This window comes from Prunus mume, linkage group LG4 (genome assembly GCF_029339155.1).
Source record: "Prunus mume cultivar Tortuosa linkage group LG4, ASM2933915v1, whole genome shotgun sequence".
NCBI classification, from domain to species: domain Eukaryota; kingdom Viridiplantae; phylum Streptophyta; class Magnoliopsida; order Rosales; family Rosaceae; genus Prunus; species Prunus mume.
The window spans coordinates 9,880,633-9,891,654 of NC_142701.1; the positions used below are offsets into that span (position 1 = coordinate 9,880,633).

Genomic DNA, 11,022 nt, shown 5'->3' on the forward strand with positions numbered 1-11,022 from the left:
TGGTCTACTTGAAAGCAAATTCAACTGCCATGAAATTTTCAGCTGCTGAGATAAGAAAATCCCATATTACATGAAAATCAGATATAAAAGCCAGTGCATTATTGTAGCCAGTTGACCATGAGCAATGTGTCAACCCTTTTGCGCCTAAGTTAGATTCCTCTCGTCATAAATTAGAGTAGTTTAGACTATCAAGAGTTGATGATTGAATTATTGGCTATATTGTACATATTATCTTATATTTCATATCAGAGAGATATATAAAATCTCAATGGATATCATAATATAATATAACATCTCAATAGATTTGATGATTGAATTATTGGATATAATGTACATATTATCTGATGTTTCAAATCAGAGTGATATATAACAACATCTCAACAGAGATTGTAATATAATATAACATCTCAACAGAGTTCATGATTGAATTATTGGCTATACATACATATCGAATATTATAATTATTTTCCCTACTATACAACGTACGTGCTTCTGACAAGATTATCTTCAAAGTGTGAATTCAAATGAGACTTCTCTCTTTGCATGCTAGAAAATACCTTCAACTGCTGACATAAGAAAATCAAAACCTTCTTCAACTTCAGTAATTGTAGATAGAATAGATATAATTTATGCACAACATTCATCGTATAAGCAGTGGAGTACATACCTGGAATTCGGAAATGGGGTTGTCGGCACGAATCTAGGCCTAGCCAGGTAGGGACAGTCCTAGCCCGAGACAATTTTTGAGAATTTTTTTAATACCTACATAACCCATTGAATTTCAAACCATTAAAAAATTATATATATATCCTCTTAAAAAGTATTTGCAAAATATAAAAAAATAAAAACATTCTCCAACGATTTTATATTTATCTTTACTTTACCCTCACTACATGTAAGTTTTTTTTAGAGTGCTACTATTTCCACCCACTTGTCCTATTTCCCCAACCACCTTATTTTCAAAATTTCAAAGACAAATTTATCCCTTTGTAAAATGACTTATAAGGACTTATGGTAAAAAGGATATTTTAGAAATAATTAAAGTGCAGGGTATTTTAATTTTTATTATCTCTTAATCACTAAACAATTACCCCTAATTTTTTTTCTATGTCTGACCCTCACCCTTCTCTTCTCCTTGGAAATTCCATTATATCTACAATTCTCACTGGCGCCGCAAATCACATCAATACATTCATCATTCTTTCTCTACATCAATTCAAGTATTGCTGGATAATACAAAAGGCTAATCCTATAGAAACCTTATATCCTCTTGAGACCATCTAAAAAATCCAACTAAACTCTTCCTGCAAATCTGAAAAATCTTTTCTTTCATCGTCACAACAAATATCTCAATAACTTTCCTAGTTGAAGTCTTAAAACAAATCGGTTCATGATAGGTTTTATAATTATTAGTTATTGTATCCCAAACACCTAGAACAATGTATCTATCTAAACCAATTATCTTCATACATAGATCTGGAAAATATAGAAGATGAGAGAGGCATGAATCATGATGCAGCGGTAGTGAGAAATCCGATACAACTGCCATGGTGAAGAGAGGGAACCGTCATGGGAGAATGAGTGAGCGAGATGGGTTTAGCGGCGCCGGTGAGAAATCTGGCGACAGTGGAAATTTTGTGGGAAAAGGGCGGGGGAGGAGGAAGAAGACCGAGGGAGATGGAAAGGCTTTTTAGTAATTATTGCTTTAATTAGGATATAATAAATAAATAAGACTTAGCTGTATTGGATGAGTTGGCATGCCACATAAGGTGGTTTATAAAGGGTATTTTAATAATAATGGTGGGTAGAAAGAGAGGATTGTCTTTTTTCAAATTTACATGGTGTGTGAGAAAATAAGGTGGATGGAAAATAGTACAAGGGGTGGAAATAGCAGCACTCTTGTTTTATTATCAATTTAGTATTTGAATAAATAGACACATGGAATTTCCCAAAGAAAAAACAAACATAAAGAAAAGAAGAAAATTTGTGATGATAAATGAATAATATAGATAGACATTAACAAAATGAAATCTTAATAGACATTACCAGAAGAAGATGTGGAAGCAGCACGTGGCGGCTCATCATCATCAATTTGGTAAACTCCGTCTTTTTGTACAAATTCTTTACCAACTTTGATGTTTGGGATGTGAGAAATCTTGGGCCACTCTCCTCTGCCTTTTCGGCAACCTTCTGCAAGTGCTTGGAGAGCATTCCTCATCGATGACCAACTCCTTGAGATGGTGTATTTCGTAAGAAGTTGGGCAGTGTTTCAAGCGAATCGCAAGAAATAATTCTCAAGGAAGAAAGGCAGGGCATTATTGTAATTGTCTTTTGAGAATCCTCTTCTTCACTCCACCCTGTCATTCCTTCCCACTCTTCCCACATGGGCATATAATTGAATTCAAGTCTTTTCAAACTTGGGAATAAAATAAGTGGTGATGAGGATGTTTGCGTTTCTATTGTTCCATCTATTCCCAAAAACTCAACTCCTACCTTTTTCAATCTATCCCAACTGAATATGATTAGTACTTCAAGGGACTCCAATCTCCCCAAAGGAGGCACAAACTCAACAACAGGGAAACTTAAGAGGGTAAGGCTTCTCAATTTGTTTAACGACGTCATCCAATGGGGCCGGAGTATGGTGCCAATGTAGAATTTGATAGATAAGGATTCCAGATTTGGATGTGGTTGTAAGGCATTCACTGTTTCTTCCTCGATGTGCTGCGCTGTTTCATCTAGGGAACTCGAATTCAGACTGACAAGGCAATTTTTGTTCACCAAATGCGCTTTCTCGGCCTGCCTCGCGTCCTTGAGATTCTCCAGAAATTGTATTCGGAAACTCCCACGAAGCTGGTCCATGTTTCTCAAATCACTTAACTCGAATAATGCTTCTTTGTTGTTATCAACGTCATCATCGTCATGGATGCAAACTTCATCTAGCGTTCGTAGACTTGTTAACCTTGCAATCCCCTTGGGCAATTTTAGTCTACGACACCACCGAACATGAAGATGCTGCAAGTTAATCAGCTTTCCCATGCCTTCAGGTAATCTTTCAAGTCTTATGCACCAAATGAGTCTCAAGGTTTGCAAATTGATTAAATTACACATGGTGTCTGGCAATTTCATCAAATCATGATTATTAGACAAATCAAGATACCTCAAATGTGCCAATTCTCCAACCTCATTTGGAACTTCTTTCAATGAGTTACCACTTAGATTCAACGTTCTAAGACATTTTACTTGTGAAATTAACTCTTGACCAAAACTAGTAATCTTTGAATCAAAAGTTGCAAGAGTCCGTAAATTCTTGCAGTTGCACAAGGAACTCGGAATTAGTGGACCTTCGGGTGCAAACATTAATGTCAAATGACGAACTTTCGTATATCCATCAAACTCCATTATTCTCTTATTATTACCACCCTCAGCCTCCAAAACTAAGCATTCATTCTTAGTTAGAAATTGTAGAAAGTCATGCACAACATCATGCATCTTGCACCCCGTTATATTTCCAAGTTCATCTTCCTCAAATTCTTGAAAGAAAGAGCGCGTTACTAAGTTATTAAAGTATATTTCACCTACTGCTTCTTTTTCTTTGTTTTCAATTGAATTAAGATAATTTTGTGATATCCACAATTCAATCAAATCATCTTTAGCAATCTCATAATCTTTTGGGAAAATAACACAATACAAAAGACAACGTTTGATTGCTGGGGCCAAATCATAATAACTTAGTAACAGTGGTTGGAAAACTTGTTCCTCAACCACATCTAACTTCCATATCTTACTATTCAAAACGTCTTCCCATTCTTTCTTCGTTTTCTTATAGCGCATGAGACCACCCATTGTCTTTGCAAGAAGGGGCAGGCCCTTACACTTTTTGACAATTTCTTTACCAATAAATTCTAATACTTTGGACTCATTTTTTTCTCTATCAGCCAGTGCAATGTGATAGAACAATGCCCAACAATTTTCTTCACTCAACACCTCCAAATTGACCATATGATGTGCTCCCACCATCCTCGCAACTTCCTCTTTTCTTGTGGTCACCAATATTCTACTACCCACAGCCCCATTTTGTAAAGGTAGCTTTAATTGTTCCCACTTTCCATAGTCTTGGTTCCACACATCATCTAGGACAAGAAGGAACTTCTTGCCCTTAACAGACTCATGTATAATGGACTTTAGAGTTTGCAACTCATTTGAAGCTGGGGTCTCTTTTGTCAGACCCTCAATGATGGCTTTGGCAATTTTGATCTCATCAAAAGGATCTGAGACACAAACCCATATTCTAGTGTTGAAATGAGCTTGAACCTTTTCATCATTATAGGCAAGTTGGGCAAGAGTTGTCTTGCCAATCCCTCCCATCCCTATAATAGGGATGACAAGGCAGGTCGCCCCTCCTTGACCATTGCCACTCACCAACTTTTCTACTACTTTGTCCTTTTCGTCGACTCGACCAAATGTCTTATCAACGAAAGAAGAACTTTTTTGTCGTTCAATTTGTTCAATTCCTCTTTTCGTGGATTGAAAGTCATACTTTTGTCTTTCACTAGCAATCAGAGCTAATCTTTCATTTAGTTCTTTTATCTTCACAGCAATGTCATGACGAAGAACTACTTGACGGCCAAAACAAAACCAAGGGGCAGGAATGCAGAAACATACCTTCTTGGTAGTACTAGTACTACCAGCATTACCAGCTTCTTGTTTCTGAATATGTTGCTTCAGGATTTCAGTACTCCACTTGTCCAACACGTCGTCCACCTCGTAGGATACATCCTTCAACCTCTCCAGCCATTGTCTCACGTCCACCTCCTTCACCTGCCTCTCTTCTGCATTCTCGAGCACAACTTCAATATCTTTGAAATTGCTGGTGAGTTTTGCCACTTCTTTCCTAACACCCATAACTAATCTGACCTCTTGTTGGATGATTGAGGCCAACTGCTCTAGGAGCACGGAAATGAGTGCTTCAGCCATTTGTTTGCTCTAGAAATGGATTTCTAGTGGAAGAAAAAGAAAGGGAAAAGGAAGAAATCTTTTAATGCAAATGATAACAAGGTAGTGTTGGGAATTGTTGTAGGCGTTCTCATTTCTCCCCAGCTAGTTTTATAATGTTGAGGCTGATGAAGAATGCTTGTAAGTCAATTCAGGCACCACGACGACAACAATCAACACGAATAGAATTTATCTCTTCCCTAACTTGTTTGTTTCTTCTCTTTTAATTCCTTACTTTTGCTTTCCCCTACCTTATTCCCTTATTCTTTTCTTGTTTGCTTGGTCGAAGCATCCTCCAAACAACCTCTTATTCAAAAATTAAAAAAATTTGATGGCTTCTTATCTCCTAAGTGAAGCTGAAATCGACGAGTTGTTTTTCCTTTTTTTCCCGATAAGCTAAAAACAAGTGAGGTCTAGGCTAGTTTTATAAGAACAAGGCCGGAGAATGTTGCTTGTAAGCAAACATCATAATATTCATCCGTGGTAATTGGTAAGCAAACATCACAACGTTAACCATTTGGGTGAATTGACTTTGCATACCTTAAAATTCACCCATATGGTTAAGAACTTCTTTGACATGTGCACAGCTCAACTTCCATCAAGTATAAATGTGCTCTCCCAACATTTTCCTTTTCGGCATTCCATTTCATGATAGAGGGCAAAAAGGGGAATTCAAGTTGTAAGAGCAAACCCATTATTGGGGCTCTAAGAGCACTTCCATGGCCAAAGGGGGCCTAGGCTCCAAAAACAACTCCCACTGAGGGAAAATTGTCATGGCAAGAAGTGGCCCATGAAACTGTGCAAACCCAAAAAGAAGACTAGCCTGGGCTGCTACTTGGTCAAGTTGATGTCAGTGTGATGTCCGCCATCAATTTACATAGCAAAATAATTGGAAAAAAAATAAACCAAAAATTCAGATTTTTTTTTTCCATAAATACCTAACCATATTCTTCACTTCCCACACCAAAATCCATACAAATTTCTCTCCTCAAAATCTAATGTGAATAGTTGTTGCCTTGGATTGCCATGACAATGGGCGGCATTAGAAAAATTAGTGATTAAGTTATGATAACAAATGATATGAAGTCATCGGTACTTTTCTGAGAAAGAACCCAATGGTAACGCATTGGTTATGCATGTACGTTTACAAAAAGCCTCACCAACTAATTGTAGTACTCAGACAACAAATATCCATCACAAGAAATTGAATAAACCGCTTTGAAAATGAGATATACGTGAACTAAAAAAATGAAATTTTCATTTTCCCCTCTAACCTGCTTCAATGATATAAATCAGTAAATGCATGGACCAGGTGATTCTGTATCATCTCACAAATGTTAAATTACAAGTAGAACAAATAAAACATCTGCCACTGCACATTCAATGTCTTCACACGCTGGCAAGTTTGGGAAGGCGTTGGAAATTCTTGACGGCACGGCTCATCCAGTACCCTTTCTGGAAGAAAGAAAAAATCTAGAGCCAAATTTTGGTAAACACACCAGACTAGAGGTTGTCTCTCAGCCATTTTAGAGCACTGTTTGCAACGGACCTGCATATTCCAAAGACATGTATTTATAAAAAAACCCAAACACTATTTAAACATAGAAACACACCCAAAATCAACCCCAAATTCAACTTTTTGGGTGTGTTTATAAATGAGTTTTGAATGTGTGTAATGATGGGTTTTGGGTGTGTTTATATGTTTCAATAGTGCTTGGGTTTTTTTATAATTTCAACCCCCATTTTGGATGTTTTAGTGAAACTCCCAAAACTTTTTTGGTCAATTGCTTTGCATATGATGAGTACATTAATTAATGAAGAGAAGATGAAAGTAACTAGATACACATCTGAAGAACAGAATACTCTACACATGAAATCAGACTCCATATATAATCTCGAGAGCTTAGAGTATATGATAGGTAAGGGACACAACCCTAAAAACAAAGTTTCACTAAAGTTTATAAGAAAATGAGTTCGGGACTATCTATTCGGCCGTTGAAATGTCTAAACCACAATGCATAGTGATTAGAGCTAAGGTAGTGTGTGGTTGCTCTAACCAAAAAGTTGATACAAAATTAATGGGTGCATGGCCAATAATCTGGTGAGAGATCACAGGCTTCTGTGGTCCTTATTATTGCCCAGGCATCAACTGAGGACCTACATCACCAACCCCACTATCTGCCTGCCACACGTCCATTAGATATTGCAAATTAAGCTCAGCGTTACCAGCCATTCCCTTTCTTTTAAGCAAAAAGTTGAACAAAAATTAAACAAAAAACAATGAGGTGAAGTGTTTTTTTTTTTTTACAAGCAAAATTTCATTAATAAAAGGGTATATAGAAAAGATGTATAAGAAGAACACACTTTAAAAAAAGGTAATTGCATACGATAAATTGGGAAAAATAAATTCAATAAGATAGTGAGTAATAAATATTACAAAATTAAGCCCAACTCACTCGGAGTTGACAGATAAAGATAAAGAATCAAGATGATTCTGTTACGCACCAGTGCTACAAATTGGAAGTGGTGTTCGTTGAACAAAAATTATTCTCCAATACACTAGAGTTGGGTTGGTTTGGTCAACTTAGTTGGGCAGCTTAGGCTACTTGTAAAATCATCTCCATGGGGCCCCCACGCCTCTGATTCAGTGGTCGAAAGAGCTCCCATGGGTTGCTTGTTGGCAGTCCTTTAAACTTGGAATTTTTCCTTTCTTTATTGATTGATTCACTTTCAAACTTGAGTTTGAACAAGTAAGTGGATGTGGTCCATTCTGAGTTTTGGATTCACACGGTTCACATTTTAACCTCAAGCCTATGAATGGGACTGATCGAGAGTGCAATTATTAGTTCTTGTCAAACTCAAAACAAGTACTTCTGGTGATCGTTAGGTTTAAATTCTTGACTGGAGGGGAGACCAAAGCTTCCCCTTCTTCACAAGGAACGCGTGCAGTTGTTTATGTTTCATGTCATTAAAGATTTTACCACTAACTTGATCATATCGACGAGGAGTTGAATGACACTTGAGCTATAAGTTCTTTACGATGTGTGCAGAGAAACAGATATCTAGCCAACATAAATTTTTTTAATGAGCAAAAATTGAGGGATTTGAACACTCGGGACCTCATCAAAAAGAAGGGTGAGGGTGTCTTAAGATAACATCAATATACAACCATTTTATTTTCTAAATAATAATTTTCATTTTTATCAATTCTTTAGAAAAGGATTAGTTCTTAAACGAGTGTATGTAACCTGTTCTCTTATGAAGAATCCCAAAATTCAAAGCAAATAAGAAGAATAAATAAATAAAAGCCAATAATTTGTTGTAATAAACCAAAAACAAGAATTATACTCAAAGATTTCTAAATTTGATTGGTAGAAAATAGAGAGGAAAAAAAAAAACCTTGCCCAAATTTACTTATTTAATTGGACAAAGTTCAAAGTATTTACAACCACATTTGGGAAGAACAAAAAAAAAAAAAAACAGAACAAATTTACAACCACAGAAAACAAAGATTTTTCTTCTGTCAACCAAGATCCCAAGAAACACCAGAAATTTCCAGAGGTCAATGAGAACACTGCATCCTTTGCACACGGTTCTTGAGAATTCCATTGTACAAAGCAATCCGATTCTCAGGAATTTCGTTTCTGCAACTTCTTCTCTCAACTTTGCTCTGCTTTCTCATCACCATTTCCTCTCCACCGCCAATTGGCGGCTCCTCAACATTTTCAGCAAAATGCACTTTCTTTTTCTTCCTCTCCCTCTTCTTATCACCTAAAGAAAAAACAAACCAAGAATCATAAAATCTTTGCCACAATTCTTCAAGAAAGGAAAAAACCCCAGAAAAAGAAAGAATTAATAAGAGAAACAGAAACTCAAGTACCTGAACACAAGCAAGAACGCAGAGTAGTTTTCTTTGGATTTTTCTGGGAATTGTGGCTATCAGAAAGTTGGGTTGGTAGGAAAGTCTTCTGCCTAGAGAAAGCAAGGAAGACGAGAGTGCTTGAGACGGCCATGGCTGTGGCCAAGACCAGACCTTGAGAGCTCAGCATAGAAGACATGGTGGAACAACAAGCACAGAAGAATTAGACAAGGAAAGGGAAGGAAGAGAGGGTTTCGGGCCACCGATCGAAGAGGATTTTTTATGTTTGCGTTGTGCGTACAAGTTACAGACGGACATGAACGGGCGGTCGCGGTTGGCATATATATGGACTCTGTTTTGTTGGATAAAAATGAAAAAGGAGGGGAATTTATGATAAAATAAATAACTGGAAATTGTTGACGTGGAAACAATAAATTAATTTTGGTTGTTTGGTTGTGGGGGTTGTTTCACAGGCTTGAGCACTTTCCATGACTCATTTTGTTTAACGAGTTCGAATTTCCGAGCAGTTTAAATTAAATTAAAGCAAAATATCGTTTGTATAAAAATAAAAAAGGAAATTTGCGTTGTCATCCAACCGCTACAATCACCAAAATCTCCAATAATAGTGTTTTAGGTTTGAATGTTTAACCGCAAAAACAACTCAGTTACTTAATACTTGTAATTTTCAGGTGATGATCTTAGTTTTTCTTTTTTGAAGACTTTATATTACATTCCCTAAAATAAAATTTGTGAAAGTTTTTTTTTTTTAGTTAACAATAAAATAAACGTGAGCATCTGGAATTCTCTATTGCTTTCTGTATTTTCTAGGAAGGCAAAGGTAGAAGTGTTGGTTTTGGCTTTTAGTTTGGGTTGAGTGGTTTGGTTAACTGCGTTTTTCTAGACAAAATTAGAGAGAGGCCAAATGGGTCCTAGGGATATAGTAAGCGGTCAACTTTTGTTGGACTTGTAGTGTGGACAAGGTGTTTGAAGGAGTGCAAAATATTGTTTGAAAGCCAATTAAAAAATGTCATGTGGGGTTGGTTGATATGCTCTTCAAGCTTAAGATTCCTCTATGGCTACCATTACCCCTTTCCCAAAGGATAATCCATAACTAAGTAAACACAATGCATGTGACGCAATAAGTCGTCACTTAAGTAGTTAAGAGTAATTACTTATGTACTCAAAGTTCTATTTTCAACATCTTTAGTCATTGAGTTTAGTCATAATAAATGACAACGGACTATGGAATTGAAATTTTAAATTACCAATCTCATACAAGCGAGTTAACGACAAACCCATCGAATAAACATAATTTCGATATGTATATAAGCTTCAACAAATAATGGGATGAGCCTCGTTGTGGACCTCCAAACAATTGATTAGGATTATAAATTCAATTTTATCATGTAATTCTGCCCACCAAACGGAATCTAAGCGAAATCATTCTCCACTTTTGAAAATATTCTAGTGGCAGCTTCCTTCTCCTACCAATTTTGTAGTTTGAAGGTTAAATTTGACTGGCCACCACGTGTGAACACAAAGACTTGGAAGTCAATGATTTGGCCATGCTGACACGTGTCCTGCAACGGAAGCACCACCGCAACAGTACGATTTTCATGGTCCAACCGAAACTCCGCGTGCTTTTGTTGCATGTACGATTCGTCGAGAGAACCTGGAAGAAGCCGTGTATTTGCAGTCCAATCTGATTATGACCTCAATTTTCTTCTAGAACTTCTTTTTTCTTTCCCAAATTTTTTCTATAATCAAAAGAAATATTTACAAACAAGGTTACTGATAGATTCTTTCACAACAAAAAGTCCGGAAGTTATAAAATAAATAATAAATAATAAAAAATTGGTGTGAGTTCGGAACGTTATAATTCATTAATTATGGGCTCGTTTAAGAGTAATTTTAAATATAACAAAATCATTTTTGAAAAAAATCACTCTCCAGTGTCCATTTAGCATTAATTATTTAGACTAAAAAGTGATTTTTGATAAAGTTTTTGAAGTACACACGGTTTGATAAAAGACGAGATAATTGCTTTTGGGATAAAATAGATGTCAGCGTCCTTGATTTTGGAAAGCAGCTCAAGGGCTGATTTTATTTCAGCTTTCGCGGAAAGCTAAACAAGGGCCAATGGTGTTTAATGAATTTTAACGAAGTGCCTA

General features: G+C 36.4%; 2 protein-coding genes across 2 annotated transcripts; both read right to left on the reverse strand.

The window, feature by feature from the left end:
- Positions 1–283: 283 nt before the first annotated feature.
- On the reverse strand, positions 284–5,156 carry LOC103341964 (putative disease resistance protein RGA1). The gene is given in 5 exon segments (XM_016796665.2): positions 284–563; positions 668–762; positions 2,047–2,203; positions 2,205–2,237; positions 2,239–5,156. Coding segments are annotated over 4 exon segments (2,982 nt in total). The 5' UTR covers positions 4,975–5,156; the 3' UTR covers positions 284–563; positions 668–706.
- Positions 5,157–8,334: 3,178 nt separating this feature from the next.
- On the reverse strand, positions 8,335–9,186 carry LOC103341962 (cytochrome P450 family protein). Its single transcript, XM_008245512.3, has 2 exons — positions 8,873–9,186; positions 8,335–8,763 (listed from the first exon to the last, which is right to left on the reverse strand). Exons 1-2 carry the CDS (start codon positions 9,048–9,050, stop codon positions 8,555–8,557), a joined length of 387 nt encoding a protein of 128 aa, XP_008243734.2. The 5' UTR covers positions 9,051–9,186; the 3' UTR covers positions 8,335–8,554.
- Between the last annotated feature and the right edge of the window lie 1,836 nt (positions 9,187–11,022).